Source organism: Rhinolophus hipposideros, assembly GCF_964194185.1.
Source record: "Rhinolophus hipposideros genome assembly, chromosome: 19".
NCBI classification, from domain to species: domain Eukaryota; kingdom Metazoa; phylum Chordata; class Mammalia; order Chiroptera; family Rhinolophidae; genus Rhinolophus; species Rhinolophus hipposideros.
The window spans coordinates 2157031-2180410 of NC_138065.1; the positions used below are offsets into that span (position 1 = coordinate 2157031).

The 23380-nt window shown below is 53.1% G+C and overlaps 1 protein-coding gene across 3 annotated transcripts; it reads left to right on the forward strand.

The window, feature by feature from the left end:
• The first annotated feature begins 7416 nt into the window (after positions 1-7416).
• On the forward strand, positions 7417-20669 carry PMVK (phosphomevalonate kinase). 3 transcript variants are annotated; one of them, XM_081026242.1, is made up of 6 exons: positions 7417-7461; positions 7869-9115; positions 11129-11192; positions 13544-13696; positions 16149-16278; positions 17242-19588. In XM_081026242.1, exons 2-6 carry the CDS (start codon positions 9021-9023, stop codon positions 17376-17378), a joined length of 579 nt encoding a protein of 192 aa, XP_080882368.1. In that variant the 5' UTR covers positions 7417-7461; positions 7869-9020; the 3' UTR covers positions 17379-19588. The 3 variants fall into 3 exon arrangements, with proteins under 3 accessions (XP_080882368.1, XP_080882367.1, XP_080882369.1); XM_081026241.1 differs by lacking the exon at positions 11129-11192 and having other exon boundaries at positions 7869-8342; positions 17242-20669; XM_081026243.1 differs by lacking the exons at positions 7417-7461; positions 11129-11192 and having other exon boundaries at positions 8728-9115; positions 17242-19597.
• Positions 20670-23380: the final 2711 nt, after the last annotated feature.

Sequence of the window (23380 nt, forward strand, 5' to 3'; positions counted from 1 at the left end):
GGCCGAGTGATTTGGGGCAAATTAATCTCTGGGAGTCTGTGTTTCTTATTCTCAAAAAAGGGAATTGAGAGGCTGGGGGAGAGATTGAATAAAGCAATGTAAGCAAAATGCCCGTCCCGCATTTGGCACTCAAAAGTTATTTCACTCCCTTCAGGGTTTTGATGGGGGAGGAGAGGGCCCCCGCCAACCAGGCTTGTGGGTTGGGGCGGTGAGGGAGCCACTAGGTGGCGCCCTGGCCCCACATTTGCTCCAGACCTCGCCTCCCCCACCACTTAGTTCCCCAAATCTCTGACCCCACCCCACTGACCCCGGGCCTGCTCACTGGCCAGTTTCCCCAAGAAGATCCAGACCTCCCTGGGCTACGCCCTAGGGAGTCCTTCCCGACGGGGCTTCTTGATGCCATGGGCCCATCCCCCAGCAAGTGCAGGGGGCAGGCTTTGGGGTGTGACGGGGTCTGGAGTGGTATTAGTAAAGAGGACAGAGCCTGCAGGGTCGGGAATTGATAGCAAGTGCTTAGGTAACCCTGTGACGTGCCATTCACCGTCCAAGGGCTGTGGGTACCTGATCACTGGAGTCAGCTGTGGGGTGGGGGCGGGGCGGGCCGGCGGGGGATGGACCCAGGACCACTCGTTCAGCAAATGGTTATCCAGTCTGTTGGGTGCCGGCTTTCTGCATCGAGAGGGGCTGATGGCAGTGAGACCCGAGGAAGAATTTCCTCCTAGGCAGAGGGTCAATGACAGGGGCTGCGGCGCTCTAGGAAAGGAGTCTTCTGTTCCTGGAGAGGGCGTGGGGGGTGCCAGTACAGGCTGGCCGAGGGCCAGGGTCTGGAGTTGGCATCCAGCTCTGTGGACCGTTGTCTTTCATGAGGAAGCCATCTTCGCCTGTTCACCTTGCTCATCTGCTGCAGGTGCTGAAAACTTAACCTCAGGTGCTGACGGTCAACTTGGGTTTCCAGGAGAGGGATTCAGGCTACAAGGTGGGCAGGGTTCTGTGTTCTGGGGACGGCGGGCTGGGCTTCGGAGAGGGCACACAAGCTGGCCCCCCTGCCTCCCTGGGTTCCCACAGGGTGATGACTCTCGCTTGGGCCACTTGGGGCAGCTCAGTTTCATTTCTAGGCCCCATTTCCTTCGTTTGCATAACGGACTCTCAGGGAGGCTAGGAAGTTCCCCCAAGTGCCCCTCTTCCTTACCCACTCAGGAAATAGATATGCTGAGCTGGAGGTTTCTGAAGCTGCCGAGTCAGGAGGAAAAGAGCCAGGACCCCAAGGGCTGTGTCGGGGAGGGCCAGGGCACCAGGGCCACTCTGATGACCCTCTCCCTGGGGTGCCCATCGTAGGTCATTTGGCCCCTCACTCCATCACACCCTTGCACCCACAACAGCTCTGGTCAAGAGGGGTCCCACATCCCAGATCATAGGATGCTTTCTTGATGTGGGCCAGCGTGTGGAGGTGAGCCAAGGGAGGCTGGAGCAGAGGACACTACTCCTCCCTTCCCACAGGGCTTGGGGACAGCTCCTGGCTGGATCGGGGAACAGGAAGCCTGTGTACAGACCTTGGCCTCCCAGGGTCTGCTCTGGGCCCTTCCTGTGTAAGCGCTTGGTATTTTGAGCGTTTGGCTGTTTTGCCCTTTCCGCTGGGGACTCCCCCAGCTAAGAGCTCAGCTAAGAGCTCAGCTCCCAGGGCCCTGGGGGAATCACTAGCATAGGGGGTGGCCCTTTTGCACCTTCCCCTATCAAATGGAAAAATTCTGCTTCCTTTGGCCAGTCCCCAGCACTCGTTTCCCAGCCGTCCCCCAAGCTGCCATCTCTCGCTTCACCTGCTTCTCCTCTCTCCTCCAGTCAGCTCAGCCTTCTCTCACCAATGCCCCCTCCAGCCCTTGCCTCCCCCAGGCTCTCCCTGTCTCTCTCTGCCTCCCAGGTCCTCCAGGGCCCAGCCTTTTCCCACTGCTTCCATTCCCACCCATTCCGGGGTGGGGGTGGTGGCTAGAATTTGGTGGTGGGTCACCTTCAGGCCTGTACCACCCCCATAAGTTCCTTGAGGGTCAAAAGCCTGTGTTCCTTTTGAAAACTACTCCTAGCCTCCCCTCCCCCTGCTGGGCCCAAGGACAGATGCTGGCCTGGCTGGCTGTTGCTATGGGAACCTCCCAGGGCCACCCTTGTGCATGGACCTCTCTCTCCTCATCTGGTCTTCTTCTGGGCCACAGATGTTCCTGATCCTGTCACACTTCACATGCTCACAGAAGGTCTAGTAGGAACCCCGCAGAGTGGCTGGGGGTATAATTGACCTAAGCCCAGACAACAAGTCCCTCCCCTCGCTTTTCACCACCCAGTCCTCTAAGCCACAGAAGCCCCTTGTCACCAATTCTTGCTGCGTTGTCTGGGCTCCCTACCCCTCCGGCCTTTCCCGGCCCTGCCCATGAGGGACAAAGGCAGGCCCCTCCCCACTCACCTGTTCTTTATTCTGGGCCAGATGGAGGCCCAACCCGGCTCTGTCCTATCTAGGCCTTTGGGATGCGCAATCCATAGGGGTGGCAGGCTGTGCCAGCCTAGGGCCTTGGGCAAGATGTGCCCCCCACCCGCACGTTCCCTCATCCCACTTTAAAGCTCAGCTTTCTCATCATTAAAGTGGAGACTGTAGATAGCCCCTTCATAGGTTGTTATCACTACACGATAAACAAGAAGGTTTATCAAACTGTAGAGTACTGTTAGAAGTAGTGATTTTTGTTTTACTTAAGTTCTAGCAGGGAAGCTGGGGCCTCTGCGAGCTAATGATATGAGAGGAGAGGGTGTTAGCCCCCGGCAGGAAAAAGACTAGCATTTTGGGAGGGAAAAGACTAGCATTCAGCTCCCAACACAAGGTGCTGGGGGAACCCCAACCCTTGTCCCTGAGGCTCCCTGGGGTGGTCTAACACAAAGCAGAATTTTGAAAGTACTCTCTTGGTGTCAGGGAAGAGTCAGAGGAGAAGGTGAAGGAGAAGGGGGTGGCCTCTGAGCTGGACCTTTTAAGGTATAATAGGATTGGTGACAGGGGAGGGGATTTCAGAGGTGAGGCCTGAGGGCAGGGTGTGACAGCCATGTGGCCAGAGGGTTAAGTTCACATTCAGAAGGGAGCAAATTCTCCCACAGACCCACCACACCTGCATGTGTACGGGGGAGCTTTGCTGTAGGAAATGGGGAGGGGTGCAGGCATTGGAGGGGCAGAGGGCACCTGTATGAAGGAAGATACGCATGGGTGCAGAGTCCGCTGGTGGCCTGAAGGACAGAATGGAGACATGTGAAATTGGAGGTGTCAGCCAACGGTCCAGGAGGGAGATGACAGGGACCTGATTTCGATCAGTGAATTAGAATGGACTGACCTTGGATGGGACAAGGACAGGGGAGGGGGAGGAGTCACGGCCACATTCAGCTCCCAGTCTTGTGACGGGGATGACTGCATTCTCATGCAATGCTGGGAAAGAAGGAGGAAAGGCCAAGCTGGTTTGTGGGGGGGAGGGGGGAGAAGCTGCTGGGCTTGATTTGCAGGATAGTTGGGCTGGGGTAGAGCAACCCTCTCAGGAGATCACCTCTGCTCCACCAAGTTCATGTCCCATCATGCCCCCAGTTCCTCTCTGGGGCAGGACCCGTTTGAGGAAATTCTTAGCATCATCAGACATCTACTGAGCCTGAGGGAGGCACCCAGCAGAGGGGAGTGGCCCTCTGCAGAGTCAAAGGGACAGGTCATGGGCTGGGGCTGGACAGGCAGAAACCTGAAGGTATGAGCTGTGCAGAGGCAAATGGTAGATGGTGCCCTGCTTGGTTGGTCACCCGGGGGTCAAGCAGACCTGCCAGAAATTCCTGCTTGTTGGAATGAGGCCTCGGGCCTTGCTGACGCAACTTGGTAGGGAGGGACCAGTGCGGAAACCGTGGCAGGAGGCCCGCAAAGACACAGGCCGTAAACCTTTCAGAGCAAGTCTGCAACTTTTATTTCACTGAGAAGTAGACCTTAAAGAAGGTATGACAATAAATGTCCCTATTTTACAGATGACGAAACAGAGCGATGAAGTGACTTGCTTAAGATCCCATCATAGCTGGCTAGTGACAGTGGAGGAAAACTGGCCCCCAGGCAGCCCTTAGGACACCAGTGGGCATTTGAAATGTCCAGAATGGCTGCTCACCCTCCTTCCCTCCCCGCCAGCTGACCCGGAGGTTGGAAGCAATGTCTGAGCTCCCATCTCTGTGTCTCTTTAGCCAACTCTCCTCCCTGGGCCTGTGTATCCCCCACTTCAGCTACTCGGGCATCTGGCCCTGGACGCTTTTCCTCTCTGTCCATCAGCTGCCACCTTATGGGCCCCAGCTTGTGGATAGGAGAAGGCCAGCCCTGGAAAGACCCTTCATGAGCGTCAGATCCACCTGTTTTGCTGTCCAGAGGTAGAAACTGAGGCCCAGAGAGGGAAGTGACTTGTCCAATGTCACACAGCTTGCTAGGGACAGAGTGGAGACCAGAACCTCTGCTGCTGACCCCTGACTAAGTCCCCCTGTTCCTCTTCCCTCCTCTCCCCTCCCTTCCCCTGCCCTCCTTTCCATTCTCTGACTCTTGAAGCTTGGCAGTTAGGCTCTGAGGTGCGGTCTTAAGGAGCTGCTGGCTACAAGACAGGTTCTTTCTTGTACTGTCCCTGAGCAGTGACTTCACTCATGAGACATCCGAAGATGGCCACACGGGGGCAGCCGCAGAAGGGACAAGAAGTTGGACCTGCCCAGGTCAGGGATAAGAGAGGAGAGAGGGGTCTCCAGAAGCTGCCCCAGGAACCGGAGCAGCTGGGTCTGGCGTTATGCAGACTCATGCTCGAGGGTCCCACAAAGGGGCTTCCAGGCTCAGGAGTGAAGTCCTGGCCTCCCAGCTTTCCCCAAAGAGCCCCCATTCATTCGGTCATTCATTTATTCACCAGTCACTGATGGAGACTTACTCTGTGCCCGGCCCTGGGCTGGTACCACCAATAGGCTTTCCAGCGGCCTGTGAAGTGCTGAGCGTGGTGTTGGGGGGCGGGGTAGGGGCCACAGGGATGGAGCGAGGGCCGGGGAAGGGCCTGCTTGTCCTGGAGGGAGGTTGCCCTGGCTCAGAAAGGCTGGCTTTGGAGCCACACAGATGTGACTGTAGCACTTGCAGCTCCTGACTTTGAAGCAAGTCTCTCCATCTCCTTTTAAAAACAAACATCAACCTTTATCACTAAGGTTGTTAAAAAAACAGTAGGGTGAAATCAATAAGCCACTCTTTGATTGTAGCTGAAGTGTGGTTATTTCCCCAGCTCCGAGATTTATATTCACAACAGAAAAACAAAAATACGTCTCCAAATCATGAATCTTTGTTTCAAAAAAAATCTCTGTTCTCTCACTGGATTCCCGATTTAGACGGAACCACTACTGTTGAGTACACTAGTTCCATTTTTGGAGACTGTTTCTTTTGGAAATGGGAGGATCCTTGCTTTGCCTACATTACGGATGTGATAAAACAAGAGTATGAGTTCAGAGGATTTATAGATGATAGTAAACGCTCTGAATGCTCGCGGTATGTCTTGCCATGGGAGGTATCAATGTGCAGATTTCTCAGATTGGATCTGGGCAGCATCGCATCTTGGGATTGTGCCTTTGTTTCCTCAGCCATAAAAACGAAGGGACAAGATCGACCTCATTGCTTGTAGACCAAGGACTGAGTAGGAGATTCCAACCTGACATTGGTCTGCCGAAGGGGCACCCTGTCTCAGGAGAGGTTGGAAGCCATCCTGTCACCTCCTCAAGCCAGCAGCTTCTCACCTCCAGGGACATCTGCCAGTGGCATTTCTTACAGCTAGAGAACCCTAAGAAGTCAGAGCTAGCCGATACCTTCTAGTTCTCTGGTGTCACTCTCACTGTTTGTTTTTTAATTTTGGGGTATTTCAAAACTTATTCTTAATTATAGTTGGCATACAATAGTATCTTAATTGCAGGTGTCCAACATAGTGATTCGGCATTTACATACTTTTCGAAGTGATCGCCATAGTAAGTCTAGTGGTCTTCTGTCTCACTGGGTATTTCGCAAATCTGGGGGAGGGGTTCATGGGAGGAGTGCGGTCCAAGTCTCTTGACTCTTCAGTTGTTTGTTTGGAAATGTTTTGCCGCTTCTCTCTGGAGTGGGATCTCCCGTGGGGGGCACATGTACCATAATCTGTTTGATAAATTCCTGGGCAGATCTCTTCACTGGCATGCTTGGGTCAGCTGGACAATGACCATGCGAAAATATCCTGGAACCAGAAGCATGGAGTTGAAGCAAGGGTCATTGGTGGTGTCACTGAGCCAGCATGGCATCTGATTCCCCTATGGGACAAACGCCTTGGAGGGGCAGACTGTGGGGCCCCCTGCCTAAGGCTCCCTCCGCCTGGGCAGGGTTGGAGGGGCACTGATAAAGCCCAGCTCCTCCCTCGTCGAGGCTGTGCCAAGCTGTAGGAGCTGGTCCCCGGTGGGCTCAGACTGTCTCTGGGTGTGTTGAGCAGGGTTCCTTCAAACGGGCCTACATTTGACTTCCAAGCTGTCCTCTGGGTGAGTGAGGCAAAACTCTTTTCAAATGGTCTGCCTGTTTAGTGACGTGAGAGGTGACTCTTAGGGGCAACTGTGTTCCTGACTTCTGAGGGGCACTTCTCTGTTGTCCTAGGCCAGCCCTGGGTTCCTCAAGCATCTCTGACCCTGGCCGCTCCCTTCCTGGTTGTCTCCTCTCCCCTTCCCTGCCTCACACTCAGCAGCACCCAGCCTTCAGACCAGCCGTTCTACACCAAAAATAGTGCCTCACATGTGTGCAGCCCGTGAAGCTTACAAAGGCCTTCCACACATCTTCACTCATTTGATGTTCCCTTGGCTTATGGAAGGAAGGAGAGCAGATGTTATATAATATAAAGAGTTTCATAAGCCAGTGGTGGCCCTGGGAGGGAAGTACTGCTCTGGGCAGTACTGAGCAAGTGACCTTGGAGGGTAGTGTGGCTGCATGTGAATTTGCAGGTTGCATGGCTTCTGGGGATGACAAAGCCTAGGTGTGTCCATGGGAGCTGCTGTCTGAGCAGGAGAGGAGGAAAAAACCTTTGCACCTCTGTGGCCAAGGCACTGAGCGGTCAGTGTCGTCTGGGCGGACCATGCGGCGTTTGAAGTCCCTGAGAGGGACGACAGGACCGGGGTGGAGAAGACCAGGAGCCAGTGGTCAAGTCTCCGTACATGAGGATAAGTCTCGGGATTGGTGGCTGTCAAGCCCAAGGATGGGGAAGGTCGGTCAGCCAGGTGGAATGAGCCTTCCAGGAGCCAGAATTTCCCAAGAGGCAGGGGAGTAATGGTCTGGAAGCTGAAATGGGGAGGGAAGGAGGCCACAGACAGATACAAAGTTTATGCTGAGCTGTGAGGGCTGGCACAGAATAAAAAGCCTGCACTTGAGAGGGCAGTAGGGGACAGAGAGGTTCAGCTGAGCTCCAGGTGAGCAGCAGAGGGAAACTTCCGAGACGAGGCCAGGCTATTTCTGATCACTGACTGGGAATTTCGGGGCGCTCCATTCCAGTGGGGAGAGGAAGAGCCGGGTGTGGTTTGGCTCAGGTGGGGGAAGAGACTCTGGGAGGAAGTTCTGAGTCCTTCCTCGTGGTGACTCAGGAAATCAGGAGTGTGAGTGCAGTTCGTCCGTTCAGTCTCTGCTAGCAGAGGTGGGAGTTGGGCTTTCTGTGGGGTCCCAAATAAATACTTTTTGATCTATCTGACCCTGTGTTGAAATTATAAACTCTAAAATCACAGAATAAATAATAACTCCACATTCGGGTGATACTCGAGCATTTATAAAGTGTTTTAATTGTAGTCTATCATGTTTTTTTCACATTTCCTTCTTATTGCAGCCCTGGGAGGTGGGCGTTATGTCATCAATGATGCACTGAGAGTGATTTGCTGAAGGTCATATTCCTGCAAAATGTCCAAGCTGGCATTCAGCTCCAGTCTCCACTGCCTTCTAAGTGCCCTGATGAGTGAGTGCAGCACTTTGAGTTGCTTAGCTCCTAAAATGGAAGCAGGTAATGGGTCACAGGCTCTGTTTTGACAATATGAGGGACACGCGGGACAGGAAGTCAGGGCAAAAGACAGCTCCACTTAACTGGGACTGGCTGTCAGCTGCTGTGGGCAGCGGTGGAACTGGGAATTCAGGCAGGGGACAGATCACCACCGCGACTTCTGCCCTGAACTCCTGGCTGGGAGCTGGACTCCGGATAAAACTAGGTAATATGGTCCAGCGGTGGCTTCCAGGCCCCTTTGTAACCTACAGCGCGGATGTCGCCCACGTCATTCCGAGCTCTCTCGGCTGCGGCTGGAAAAGCGAGGTAAGCATTTCCGCTGGCGTTGCAGGGAGGAACTGCAGTGGCCTATCCCAACTATGAAAACCTGTTTAACAATAAAATCGTGCCCGTTCGACGAAGCCCCACCCCCAGTATTAGGTCAAACGAACCGCCCTCTGGTGTCAGGGTCTCGTTTCATCTCCCGAAAGACTCATTTTCACTGTGGGGCAGCTACAGATGTGCTTCAGCACATGTGTTGTCGTGCACAAATAAAAATGGAAGCTTGGAAAATTTCTTCCAAGCGACCACGTTTATTCTTTTTTCATACCTTTTGCAGGGTTGTGAGGTCACCCCCCCCAGGAGGAAAATAGTTGCGTCCAAGCCCCCTTCGCCTGTCAGTTAAGAAGGCGGGGCTGTGACGTCAGGTTCTGGGCGGGGCTGGGTTGGTCCAAATGAGGGCCGGGAGGGGTGCTTCTGCAGGGGAGCAGGCCGTCCTGGGAATGAGCCTTCTTTGCCTCCATATTTAACGTGTGCAGACCTTAAGGAAAACGCAGGGAAGCGCGTATGCGGGCTGGCAGCCTGCTCCACCGCTGCGGAGAGGACGCGGGCGGCAGCCCTCCCCGTTGCCACTCCACCTAGTGGCCGCATCCATTTCGCGCGGGTGGCCCGATTTGCGGGTTGGGTGGAGTGTGAGTTTTAGGGATCGCAGAGAGTGGGGACTTCATGGCCCCGCTGGAAGGCGGCCCGCGGCTGGTGCTGCTGTTCAGCGGGAAGAGGAAATCCGGGAAGGACTTCGTGACCGAGGCGCTGCAGAGCAGGTGTCTGTGGGGCGGGGAAGGGTGGGGCGGGGGGGGGGGAACCCCACGTCACGTGACACAAGGGGTGTGTTTGGATGTGATGGAGTGAGCTTTGGCGTAGGGTCCTCGGGTTGCAGGGCTGGAGTAGCACTGGCCGGTGGGAGGTGGGGGATTGTCACTAGCACGGAAAACAGCCTTCTACAAACACCCACCTCAAAGAACCAGGCGACTCTCTCTCCAAAGACTAAGCTGTAGGCCTCTCTCGCCAAGAAGCATTATAGCAGTCGCTACCAAGGCAACCGTTTTGTACACCATTTCTAATCCACGCGACAGTGTTGCTAGTTAACCGATACAGACTAGAAAACGGAGTCACAGATAAAGGATTTGCCTAAGGCCACCCCCCAGTTGTGTCTGACTCCAGAGACAAATCCTCTCCCAGCACACCACCTAATACTGGTAGCTGGGGCTTATTGAGCCTTTATTGTGTGCCAGGCACTGTGTGTATATATTGTTTCCTTTCATCCTCAAAACTTCGTCAGGTTCTGTCAGTGCCCCCATTTCACAGGTGAAGAAACTGAGGCTCTGAAAAGTTCAAAACACAACAAAACCCAAACTTACCAGCGTCCAAGTCATTGGCAGATGTAGGACTCAAATTAAGCTTTAGTCTAGATCCAGGAATGGGTTCTTTTTGCTTTACTTCACTGCCTCACCAAATAATACCTTTCTGTGTTTCCTTTCAAAGCAAGGTGTTCTGTGTGGGAGCATTTGGCTGGGGCATGGGTTCTGAGAGCAGAGGTAACAGGGAGGAAGCAGAGTGGGGCTCCTCTCCTGAAGACCAATGTGGTGAGGGTACCCCGAGGCTGCTGTTGGGCACCACAGGGCTCCTAAGAGGTTGTGGGGGAGCCCAGGGCAGAGGTCACCACCTGAATCTTTCACCACCAAGTATCTGCCACTTTTTCCTGAGTTGCATTTCTCCTTACCCGCAGAAGCACAGGCTCTGGAATTAGAGTGCTGGGATTCAATCCTGACTCATCACTTACCATTTGTGACCTTGTACAAGTTTCTCATCCATTTTGTGCCTCAGTTTTGTCATCTGTGTGATGGGCGTACCGTGTTTCCAAAAAAATAAGACCTAGCCAGACAATCAGCTCAATCAGCTCTAATGCGTCTTTTGGAGCAAAAATTAATATAAGACCCGGTCTTATTTTGCTATAAGACCTGGTCTTATGTAATATAATATAATATAATATAATATAATATAATATAATATAATACCGGGTCTTATATTAATTTTTGCTCCAAAGGACACATTAGAGCTGATTGTCCGGCTAGGTCTTATTTTTGGGGATACACAGTAGTAATAGGGTGGTTGTAAGGATTAAATGAGACGGTGCATGTGAAGGGCTTGGAACAATTTCTGACACCTATAAAGGCACAGGAACTAAATGCTGGTTATTATTTTTATTGCACCCAAACTGGCTTCCTCACTTGCACTGCTGCTTTGGGTGAGTCAGTTCTGCTCACTTGACCTCAGTTTTTCTCATCTGAAACATGGAAATAACACCCACCTCACCTTGTTTAGGTGATACCTGTTTAGGGGAATCTGTGAGCAGAGAGTATAGTGCAATGAAAGGTTGGTTAAGTTGAACTGAGTGAATGAACTCAGTGGTGACCCTGTCGGAGAGGCTGAGGTACTCTTGCTGTGAGACAACTAGTTCGGGGGTCCTGCAAATAAATAACCTCGCCAGGATATCACCAGGCACGGATGTTCACGCTGGAATTATAATTTTATTTCTTTTACCTGTGAGTTTCAGGACTCTTTCGCATTCATTTGAGTTCCGTAATGATCCGGTGGGAGACAGGCCAGAAACAGGTGTCCCCATTTTACAGATGAGAAAATAGGATCAGGGAGGTTGAGACCCGATAGCGTGAGATACCGGAAGCAGAGCCAGGACTTCAGCCTAGGCCTCTGGGCTCCTTTTCTGGGGCCCAGAAGCTCCAGCATAACTGGGTTTGGCTCTCCCTGTCCCACAGACTCGGGGGGGATGTCTGTGCTGTCCTCCGGCTCTCCGGGCCACTCAAGGAGCAGTATGCTCAGGTAGGTGGTGACTCTGTGGCATCTAATGGGTTGGAAGGAGCCAGCTCCCGGGCTTTGGTAGCTATGGCTGTTGCTTGAGTGAGTCACTCTCAGGGTCCCTGTGACTACTTGTGGCCAACTCTCGGTTTTCTGTGGGTGGACCTTTGGGGGCATTTTCAGCTTCTCCTTTCCCAGTGGCTTCACTCACGTCAGGCCACCTCCCCAGAGCATTTCAAGAAAGTGTGTCCAAAAAAGCCTGGACAGGTGAGCTGGCAGCTTGGACGCTGTGGAATTAGTAAGGGTCTGTACACATCCCCTTACACGTGTGGCGGACACCACACGTGACCGCCTCATCTGGCCTGCCACAATCCCTGCAATTCTTCCCCTGAGAAGAAATTTAGTCGCATGAGTGGTCAAGGTATGTTACTGAATGAAAAAAAAAACCCACAAGATTGGCAACAGTGGGCAGAGAATGCTACATTTGTATAAAAATGGGGAGGAATTGTAAATATATTTGCTCACATATTCAGCCATCCAATGGCTATTTATGGGGTGTGTGTATTATATTCAATGCTGTTCCAGGTGTTTGGAAGGACACCTAGGAGTCTATCCCATTGGTGGCCTCCTTGGAGGGGAGCAATGTGGCTGGGGGCCAGGGGTGGGAGAGAGATTGTTCACTGTAAATGAATGTGCGGTTGACTTTTGAACCATGTGGGTTTTCAAAAAATAAATAGGGTTGTTGAGATAGGATTTAAAGAAGCAGAAACACTTAGAACCTTAGACTTCTGAAAGGGCGCGTGGACGTGAGCGTCTCACACAATAAGAGCCCGCTGGACGTCTGCATTTCTGTCCTTGACCCCTAAGTGTTCATGTCTCCTTGGTCAGCGAGTCTGAGTCTGACCTTCTCTGGGGCCACAGGAGACGAGTTTGTCCCCCGCTTCCATAGATAGCCCGGCAGCCCTGTCTCCTGTACCACTGGTCTTCTCCCACTGGCTAAACAGACCTGCTTATACAATGGCAGCCCGGGGATCCGGGGGGATAACAGGGTGTGTGGTTGTCAGTTGTTTCAGTGGGAACCTTTGGATGCAGAGCTTCCTTGTATTCAGTAGGCAGACAGGGAGTAACTGGGGGGGGGGCGTGGGGACACTCAGCCCTCCCCAGCGGGACCAGACACCAACCTCGGGCTCGGAGGAGCAGTTTAAAATCCACTCTGTGCTTCCAAAGGCCCCAGGTCAGGCCTGGCTCCTGAATACCAGCCAAAAGGGGTGGGGTGGGGGTTGGGGTGGGGGTGTGGCCGGCCGCAGGGGCTGAGGGGCGGGAGTTTGCATGTTTGAAGCCTCTGCGGGAGACTGATAGGCCAGCCTGTGACTGCCCTCTGGAAATCCAGCACCGCTCCACCCACCACTCCCATTCAAACCCAGAAACAAAACGAAATATTAATGCCTTGATTTCCTATGTCGCAATGAGAACTAGAACTGAGCAGCAGACCATAATGCTCCCAATGGCCGCTCTTCCCCGCTGGTAGAGACCACACAGGCCACCAGTTTACAAGCAGGAGGCTGCCAGCATCACCACGGAGCAGGGGTGCAGGCAGGTGATTTGACTGGCCCAGTCGCGGCCCCCCAGGCTGCAGGTGGAGAAACAGCCCGAGGGGACGAGGTCTCCTTGCAGTGAGTTAGTGAGAGCTGGAACCTGAACGGAGTGCTGTTTTTCAGGCCCCTACCCGTCCTGGGGCCTTCTGGGTTGTTGAGATAAGATTTAAAGAAGCTTGTCAGTGTCCCTGGAGAAGGGTGAGGGCAGGTCTGGAAGCAGCTCCTCCCTCCTGCACCAGGGGAGCTCAGTGTGGGAGGCTCCAGGATTTGGAGGTGAGGCTCGGGGGTGAGGGGGAAAGGAGAGAGTCAGGAAAGCCAAGTTTCCTGGGCTTTGGGATGGGGGCGAACCATGCCAGAAGGGACAGTGGGAGGCCAGGCCAGGCCATGTTTTCGGATTTCCCACTTTCGTTGAAGGCTAAGCCTATGCCCAGGAGATGCAAACTAATTTCAGGATTAGTTTAAGCCAGAAAGAATTGGGAAGATAAACTGTTGCCAAAACCACCCCCCCTAAAAACCCAAACCACATCACACTTTTAAAAGACAAAGTGGAACAATGTCTGGATTATCCCAAGACCTTTCTTTCATCTGCCGGTGTTTTAGTGTGTTTTAGATTTTTTCGTTTCGAGAGCCTGTTCCCTTGCAGGCCTGTTCCCAAGAGACCTCACTGGTCCTTGCATCGTCCTGGGGGGAGTTGGGGGAGGGGAGGGCTGGCCCTGCCTGTGTTTTAGGGGAGAGCAGGTGCACTGGCTGGAGGCATGGACATGGAATTGCTTTGGGCAGGAGCATGGCCTGAACTTCCAGAGACTCCTGGATGCCAGCGCCTACAAGGAGACCTATCGGAGGAACATGATCGTCTGGGGGGAGGAGAAGCGCCAGGCTGACCCAGGCTTCTTCTGCAGGAAGGTCGTGGAAGGCGTCTCCCAGCCAGTCTGGGTAAGAGTGCCGGATGGCAGCATTCACAAAACACCTTTCTCCGCATAAGTCTCAGACGTGTCTATTTCTGTCTTTCCGCTGCCACCTCCCGTGGGCCAAACACCATCTCTCCCCTGGACAATCGTCTTAGCCTCCACACGGGTCCCAGCGTCAGCTCTTGTCCCCTCGGACCCATTCACCACACCGCAGCCAGGGTGACCTTTTCAAAACATAATCCAAGTCATGTCCCTCCTCTGTTTCGAACCCTTTGTCCCACTGTTTAATGATCCACGTCAAAACCCTTCACATGAACTCTGGGCCTTGACGGACCCGGCTCCTGCTACCCTTTTAGCCTCTTTACTCCTTCAGCTGCAGCTACATTGGCCTTCGTTCTGTTCCGCAAATAGATGGAGTTCCTTCTGGAATCAGGACCTTTGCACGTGCTCCTTTACTGGCCTGGACTGCCCTTTCTTTCCTCTTCACCTGGTTAGGTCTGGTTCGGCTTCCATGGCACCTCCTCTGGGAAGCCTTCCCTGATACCCAGGTCTTAAGTCGGGCGCTCCCATAGCACCTTCCCTGTTTTCTTCCACATTCATCTGGCAGCCAGCCTGTCTGCTCTATGGGACATGGTGCCAGGGGGCTTCGGGGTACATTAATGCAAACCCTCAATGACGTCCCCACCCTCAGGGAGCTTACATGGTAGCCGGGGGTAGAGGGAATTAGGCCCTAAATTAATACAGAATCTGCTGGGTGGAGATAAATACTTCAGGGAGAAGTATTGTCAGGGGCATCGGAAGGCCTCACTGATGTGACACCTGAGCAGGATTTGGAGAAGGTAAGGGAGGGAGCCCAGTGGGCATTTGTGGGTGAAGGGCGAGTGGGGGGCGGTGAGGTCAGGTCAGGCAGGTTCTTTGGAAGAGCCTAGACTTTTCTCTGCGTGGGACGGGGACTTGGTGGAGGGTTTTGAGCAGAGTAGAGATGTGATCTGACAGAAGGGCCAGGGTGAGGGCCGACAGCCAGGAAGAGGATCGTTGTCAGCTAGGCAGAGTGGCCGTGGTCGGCTCAGAGTGGGGGCCGCAGGGGAGAAAGAGGTGATTCTGCGCCGAGTTTGAAGACGGAGCCAGCAGGTGCATTGGCTGTTGGCTGCGAGCACAGGAGATGGTGCCAAGGATTTTTCTCTGAGCAGCTGATCAAATAGAGTTGTCATTTTCTGGGACAGGGAAGGTGTGGGAGGGACAGGTTTGGGGAGAAAATCAGGAATTGCCTTTCGGCAACGTGAGGTGCTTGTGGATGTGCGCTGCGAGTCCCCGGTTATCAGTGAAGCTGCTCACTCCCTGTGTGTCTCCCCCAAGACTGGAAGCTCCGAGAGGGCAGACCCCAGGGCTGATTTGCTCACCACTCTGTCCCCGGCGCCTGGCACACAGCGGGCGCGGCTGTCGTTCTTGTTTCACAGTTGGGTGAGTGAACATGTCAGCAGCACGGACAGGGACGGCTGGCCTCTTTATTCACTGATTCATTCATTCATTGAACATATGCTCCTGAGTGCTGGTGTGTCACACGGTGCACAAGGGGCCAGGGACAGAGCAGTGAATGAGACAAAGTCCTTTGGCTCGTGGAGCTGACTCCGTAGGGCAGACAGACAATAAACACACTAATAAACAGAGATGATTTAAGAGTACTTAAAGGTCCTCAGAGGGAAATAAACAGCCTATCAGGATCAAGAGGGACAGGAAGGGTGCTAGGGTGGTAGGAAAGCCTCTGAGGAGGTGATATCGGAGCAGAGACCTCCAGGAAGTGAGGGAGCCCGCCTTGTGATTATCCAGGCAGAGGGCATAGCATGTGCAAAGGCCCTGAGGTGGAGACCCGGTTGGCATGTTTGAGAAACAGCCTAGAGATCAGCTGGCGGCAGCGGAATGAACCACGGGGACGCTGGGAAATAGGTGCCAGGTCTGGCAGGGCTTTGTAAGTTGGGTGAGAGCTTTGGATTTTGTTAGAATGATGGGAAGCCCTTGAGAGGTGTAGGGCAGAGTGCTGACAGAAATCACACATTTGAAAAGGTGCTAGGGGGCAGGGACCAGTTAGAGTATCTTTGTTTCTGGCCTCAGTTTGCTCATCTGTAAAATGAGTGTGTTGGACTGGCTGAACTGACTTCGAAGCCCGAGGCCTCTTTGGCCCAGAGATGACCGGCACGACCACAGAACACAAGTTGTGTCCGTGGTAGAGACAGGGCAGAGCGGGCTGCGGGCTGCAGCAATCAGGGAGGGCTGCCTGGAGGGAGGACGTCTGTCCCAGCTGGTTGGGTGATAATGGGGAGGGGGCTACACTTTCCTGGGTTGTGTAGTCCCCCTACCAACCCCGTTGTCCTCCTGCTTAATCAGAGTGGGACTGGCTTTTCCCCTCATCCCCATCGCCCTGTCCTGCTGCTCCCTGTACCATGTCCTGTTGGTCACCTTTCTGTGTCCCTTTCCTGCAGCTGGTGAGTGACACACGCAGGATGTCCGACATCCAGTGGTTCCGGGAGGCGTATGGGGCTGTGACACAGACAGTCCGTGTGGTGGCCTCGGAGCAGAGCCGTCAGAAGCGGGGCTGGGTGTTCACACCAGGTGAGCTGCTCACGACCTTTGCCCCCAAGCCGGCCAGCCCACCTGTAGACCAGGCTACCTGCTTCCTTGTTCTAAGTCATCTGCTCTCTCCCTGGCAGGCTGTGGGGTGAGTGAGTGAGGGGTTAGAAAAGGGAATCTCAGGCTTGGGGCTCAGGAGTGCCCCCGGGTTAGAAAGTAGAATGGGGTAGGGGTTCCCCATGACCTTGGCCTGGGACCCTCACCTGGGCTGTCTTTTCTAGGCCAGTGGGCTTCTGGAGGTCTGGCTGAGATGGACCCCCAGCTGGGTGGGGACTGACAGTGGGTCTGACAACCTCCCTCCTGTTTGATGAGCAGAGCGGAGGGGCCAGGAGGAAGCCGCAGGAGGCAGCCTCAGTGGTGCTAGCCCAGGGCCTGCTCTGTGGCAATCAGGGACACAGCTCCGGCCTCCTGCTGCCCCAGGTCTCTGTGACAGGGAAGTTCAGGTCCAGTGGGTACGACCCTCCTGAGGGCTGCCCATTTCCTGGGCACTGAGCATAGGCTGGGCCGGGGCGAAGCGCTTCGTACCTCACTGTAGAGACACAGCAAACCCGCCAGGTGATCCTGCTGCCACCCTTCTCGTTGCTGGGTGAGGGTGACACACACGGCCTCCCGAGAGGATTGAGAGGATTGAGAGGATTGAGTCAGTGTAGGGATGAAGAGCAACACACCCAGCTTCACATAGAGTGAAAATGCAGTGCCCTTGGGGTTGTCTGTGGTTTTAGGTGACAGTCCACTCTCTGTAGGCAGTGGCAAGTGAAGAGTTAAGTTGGCGGGACCCTCTGGGGGCTCAGAGGGTGGGGAAGTGTCCTGCGGTGGGTGAGGCTTGGTTCTGGAGTGTGGGGGAGGCAGTGAGGAGGCTCCGTCTGGGTCCAGCCAGCCTCCATGCCCCATGCCCGGTGTTTGTCCAGAGGGAGCCGGCTTCACCTCGCCATGCCTCCTCCGCAGGGGTGGACGATGGTGAGTCAGAATGTGGCCTGGACAACTTTGGGGACTTCGATTGGGTCATCGAGAACCACGGAGACCCGCAACGCCTGGAGGAGCAGTTGGAGAACCTGATAGAATTTGTCCGCTCCAGACTTTAGTCGTCAGGGGCTGCGGATTGAGGGGGGGGGCTGCTGTGCCCGACAGGTGGTTGCTGATGCTGGCCAAGGTGGGGAGCTCACTGATGGTCTGGGTCTGGATTTCGGGGGGCTGGCAGATGTCAGATAAGTCAGGAAACCTTCGGGACCTCATTTCTTTATGGACTCTTAGGGGGAGACTTAAAGAGCACGGGCGGGGGGGGGACTGGCTGTGCCTGAAGCAGACACCCTCTCCAGGGGGCTGGCCTGTCGCCTGTGCTGGCCTTGCTTCCCCTTTAAGGATGCTTTCAGCCTCTTGTGCTGGGCAAGCATGTGGAAGCTAATAAAGCTCCTCGGAGCACATGCTCAGAGCTGGACATCTCTCATTTCCCAGACGCCGGCCCCGCCTGTGTGCGGCTCAGGTGGCAGGGGTTCCTGCTCTCCCTCCCACGTGGCTTAGAGCCTATCCTGCAGATGCAGGCAACAGGTCTGTTTGTGTCGGAGACAGGGTTAGGGTCTGAGCGTCTCATCTTCTGGGATGGCCCCAAGAGAGGCTCAGTGCAGCAGGGCCCCAGAGGGGTGGAGATCTCATAGAGGGGCAGCAGCATGGGCGACGAAAGGCTCCTGGCCACCACTGTGTGGCTCTGGGCCAGTCACCTCCTTATGGGACTCAGCTTTCCCACAGAGGGCCTGGGACGTGGCCCCTTTCGGTTAGGCAGCCTCATACGATCTCTACGTCCTGGCCCTTCCAGTTCACCAGGCCCAGCAGCGTGGCGTGGTCGTGGACTCCTCGTGTGCTGGGGCTGACCGCTGGGGCTATTCGGCCACCAGCTGCCGTTAACCCACACTGCCTGCGTCTCCTTCGGGGGTTGTCCCGGGCGGGTAGACTGGTGGCGGGGCTCTGTCTCTCTTGTTCGTGCCCCTGGCTCCCAGAGCTGTGTTGGCCCACGGTGGGTGCTCAGAAGCGGGTGTGAATGCCTGGTGAGACAGGACCCCAGAAGTCACTGGTGTCAAGTCCACGTTGCTTCTCCCCCAGCTTCCGGGCCTGGAACTTCCCCTTCCCTCCCAGCATCGAGCCAGAACGGGCTCAGATGCCGCTGGGGCCCCCCACCCTCACTGCTATATATTCAGCCCAGGTTTGTGACCAGAGAGTTCACGTCCCGGATTCACCAGACTTGGCCTCAGTGGCTTTCGCTCCACGGCGTGACGGATGGTTCAAAGGCATCCGCACTGGGCTCCAGAGGGGCATCTCCAGGCAGCAGAGCCAGTGCCCGGGGGCTCCAGGATGGTGCTCGTCAGGCACGTCAACCCTGGGTGTCCTTGTCCTGGAATGCCAGACATTCTCTGTGGCACTGAGTCTGGTTCCCTGGCACCTTGGGGGACACCTCTGCCTCCCCCCTAGACTGAGAACTCCTTGGGGAACGGGCCTGAGTCTGTTCATCTTTGTCCCCAGTGCCCGGTACCCAGCAAGGGTGGTGATGGCTGGGCATGAGTAAAGGTTACTGAGTATCCACCGTGATTGGGTGTCATGTTAGGTCTTTTCAATAGAATGCATTTTATTTGCATTTTCCTAACGATTAATTTGACACGAATCCCGCATTCAGTTCTGATACAATCTCTCAGCAAGCTAGGAATAGAATGGAACAGCATATGCCTGAACAAGAACATCGATAAAACCCCAACAGCTGGTGGTAGCATGCTTAATGGTGAAGTATGAAATGCTTTTTCCCTAAGTTTGGGAACGAGGCAAGGATGTTTACACTCATCTCCTACCCAGCGTCGTTCTGGAGGCCCTAGTCAGTGCAATAAGACAAGAAAAAGCAATAAAAGGCACCCCGATTGGGGAGGAAGAAATAAAACTGTTATTCATAGATGCCACGTTCATCTACGTAGAACATTTGGTGGAAACTCCAAGAAAACACTTAGAAGTTCTTACTAGAACAAAGAAGTGCATTCAACCAGATCACAGGATTCAAGATCAATATATAAATATCAATTGTGTTTCTATTTATTAGCAACGAAAAGTCAAAATAACGCCAGTTGCCATAGCTCAAAAAATATGAAACAGACATAAATCTGATAAAAGACACATAAGATCTATACACGAAAAACTATAAAACATTGCTGAGAGAAATTAAAGGAGACCTAAAGAAACAGATTATACCATATTCCTATATTAGTTTGCATTTTCAATAATTTTATATAAATTAAACGAATAAACGAATCACATACTTTTTGGTCTCATATTAAGATATTTATTTTTAATTGAGATATAATTGTAGACAGTGAAATACACTGATCTTAAGTGTGTAATTCACTGAGTTTTGACATATGTGCATGCCTGTGTAACACAAATCCTCGTAAGATGGAGAACTTTTCCAACACTTTAGAAAGCTTCCTTTTAACCCTTCCCGGTTAACCTCTGCCCTCTCAGAAACAACTACTGTGTTGATTACTTTCACCAGAGATTAGTTTTGCCTGTTCTTGAATTTTATATAAATGGTTAGCATCCAATTTTAAACCAAATTTACCACAATAACTTAATTTTTGGACTTAACTGGTTTTCTGCTCCCGTTCAGTCTTTTTATGATACCCCACCTAACCCATTTTCGAATTTTGTGTATTAATTCCTCTCCAGACAGTTGAGGTGCTTTCAAAGATTTTTTTCACAAAGGGCATGGGGATGGTGTATTTTCTTAACTCCTGTGAATGACAGAGTGACATTCTGTTGCTTCTACCTGCGGACAGTGACTTGGCTGCTTAGGATTCATGACCCAGTTCCAATGTCTGCTCATGTTCAACGATGCAGAGTCTCAGGTCACTTTGACTTTGTTCCTTAGAAGGTAACCTCCTTTTTTCTGTCTGGATGCTTTTGGATTTTTGTTTGTTTGTTTGTTTGTTTGGCTTTCATTTTGGAAATTCAAATTCCCGCATTCTCTAAGGCAGAATGTGAACATGTCTTAAGAGAAAAGAGTTGGCGTTCATTGTTCCCTGTAAAGCACTGCGGAGTAATGAGATGGAAATTTAAATGGTCTTGGACATCCACGGGCCTGCAGTGGTCACCTTGGGAGTTTGGGCTCGGACACTTCAGGGATGCTGCTGAGTAGATATCTCCGGGAGCTCCTCTGTTTGGAGGAGCTGGTCACAGGGATGGCAAACTCATCTCCTGAAAGTGGATTTGGGGTTTGGAAACAGCCAAAGGAAACTTAGTGCTAAATTCTGGTGAAGGGGACAGGGTGAGGAATGTACCTTTTTTTCCCCCCCTAGAATAAATGGTGCCTGTAATGTAACAACTCTAAAACTTCCTGAAAGCTCGTTCCTAGAGAGGAATTTTTTAAAAGTTGTCTTCTCACCCATGGCTCTGCGCCCGCTTCCTGCTTTGTTTGGTCTTACATGGCTCCCCAGTTTCAGGGCTTGTGGAAGGGCTTCTGTGCTAGGGCCTGTGTGAAGCTTTCTGAGGGGTCACCAAGGTATGTGACATCACAGAGAGCAAGTAAAGGACCTCAGTGATTTAGCTCCAAATCCTTCACTAATAGATGAGGAAACTGAGGCCCAGTGAGGGGAAATGGTTTGCTCAAGGTCATACAGCGATTGGTGGCCATGCCAGGACTGGGCCCCTGGGCTCCTGACTCCCCACCCAGGGCACGTGTCTCTGAGACCACACACCTATGCCCTTTGTTGGAGGGTAGAAGAGAAGGCCCAGCTGGAGCCCTCGGGAGCTTGGCCTGGTCCCCTGCTTCCTGGGTTTCTGCAGACTTCCCTGAGGAAGCCAGGCCACCTGCCTATGCCACCTGGTATGTCCTGTTTAGGTGAATCAAGCTGTACCAGGATACAGAAGCCACTTCCCAGAAGGGAATGTGCTGGGGGTTGGGGTGTGTGGACCTAGGCCTGCTGTTTCTCAGAAGCTGGGCTGGGATTCTGGAGGTGAGGGCTCACCCTGCAGCATGGCTGTTTCCATCTGGGCATTGACAGTGTCTGCTAAGTGAAGACATTTCCAGCAATGTCCCTTTGTCATGACAGCTCTGCTGAATTTCCTGGCACCTCCAGACCTGAGCTAGTGGTACCGTGTTTCCCTGAAAATAAGACCTAACCAGCCAATCAGCTCTGATGTGTCTTTTGGAGCAAACATTAATATAAGACCCAGTCTTATTTTACTATAAGACCGGGCATAATATAATATAATATAATAATATAATATAATAATATAATGTAAGACCGGGTCGTATATCAATTTTTGCTCCAAGAGACGCAGTAGAGCTGATTGGCCGGCTAGGTCTTGCTTTCAGGGAAACACGGTAGTTTTGGCCCCTTGGGTCTCCTGCTGCGCGGCTGTCCTTCAGGATGGTCAGAAGGCCTCAGGACAGCTGGCCTGGGTTGGCATCGTCGTAGCAGACCCGGGATCTTCCAGGAACCGTGCGGCCAATCCTGTGAGTGCAGGCCAAGCCAGCCAGAGGGCAGGGAGCCGAGGCCGCGACCCATTTGGCAGAGCCATCCCCTCACCTTGCCCTTGGTTGTGGGGAAGGGTCGTGGGGAAGACATTAACACAGGCGTCACACTTTACAGTTCACCGGGTGTTTTCACGCATCTTACTTCATTTCATTCTCGCAGGAGCCATGTCGTCGTTCCCATTTAAAAACTGAATAAATGGGGAAACAGAAAGGTGGAGTGACTGCCCAGCACGCTTCATAGTCAGGTTTGACTTCCGCCCGTCATTATTTACCTGTGGGACCCTGAGCAAGTCAGTCCACTTTCTGAGCCTCGATCCCCACCTGTGAAGTGGGGATCTTGCCGGTCACGGTGCAGGGTTGTTTAGGTACCACTCTGCTTGTCCTCCAGGAGCTCAGCCACCATCTCCTGTCCCAGAAGCAGTGGAGTTGGGCCTGGACTTGAGCTTCCATTCCATTTTTAGTGCCCTTTCCCCCCACTTACCCTTTGGTATATATGAGAAAAACTTGGCATTTTTGGAAAAGGAATTCTTATTAAGAAATAAAAGGAAACACCGCTGTTGAAATGGACGTGTGGACGAATGGCCGAGTTGCGGACACCGAGCCTGCATGGTGCAAAGCCTCACGCTGGCTGCCTGGGGCTCACCCTCACCTACCCCTCTCCGCATGTCTGGCTGGTTTAGACTTGCATAGGCCCCCAGCACGTCCTCTGGTGTCCTGCGGCCCCTTCTGGAAGCTTCTCCCATGTGCTCTGGGAGTGTGCTCTAAATACTGACTCGCAGATGGATGGTGTGTGCATACCTTGAATTGTGGCCGAGAGCATCAGCCCCGGGGTGGGCTCAGCTATGCTCTTTAGTGGCCCTGGGGCTCAGAGCAGCTTCTCAGCACAGCTCAGGTCTCAAACCCTTTCCCTCTGTGGCATGTGGGTTTTTAACTGAGAACAGTGGCAAGTCTGGGAGGCCACACCAGGATGGTACTGGACATGCAAGCGTGAGTCAGGTGCAGTTCAGGGCTTGTCCATACCTGGTTTCCTTCAATCATTCCTCACAGACCTTGCTTTCATGACATCTGGTGGGATTGAACTTGACCAGCTCAGAAAAAACAAAACAAAACAAAACCAAAACCAAAACCAAAAAAACTGTAGTCAATGTCATTCAGCTTCCATTATGCCAAGCTGGTACGTCCCCTCCTTCCCTTCCTTCCACACTTCTGATGATATCCGATTTAGCCTCTGCAGCAATCCTCCCCCACAAAGGGTTATGGATTTTATTCAGTACACAATGTACACCGTTGTTTTGGTTCCAGCATACAGTGACCTGTGGAGGGCTGTGCTCATAATTAGGTAATCATTTTATTTTGTATTCTTCGCTAACTATCCCCGAAGGCCCTGTTCTTATGGCTTCAGGCCCATCCCTTGGATAACCGTCCTGGGCTCCGCTCTCCAGCCATCCTGATTTGCGAATCCCAGTTCCTGGAATCACCAGACTCTCGTCCACCTCTGCTCCTTGGAAACGTACTGTACCCTCTGCCCAGAACAGCCCTGCCTCTTCTGTTCTCCTGGCTCACTCCTCTGGCTTTGGG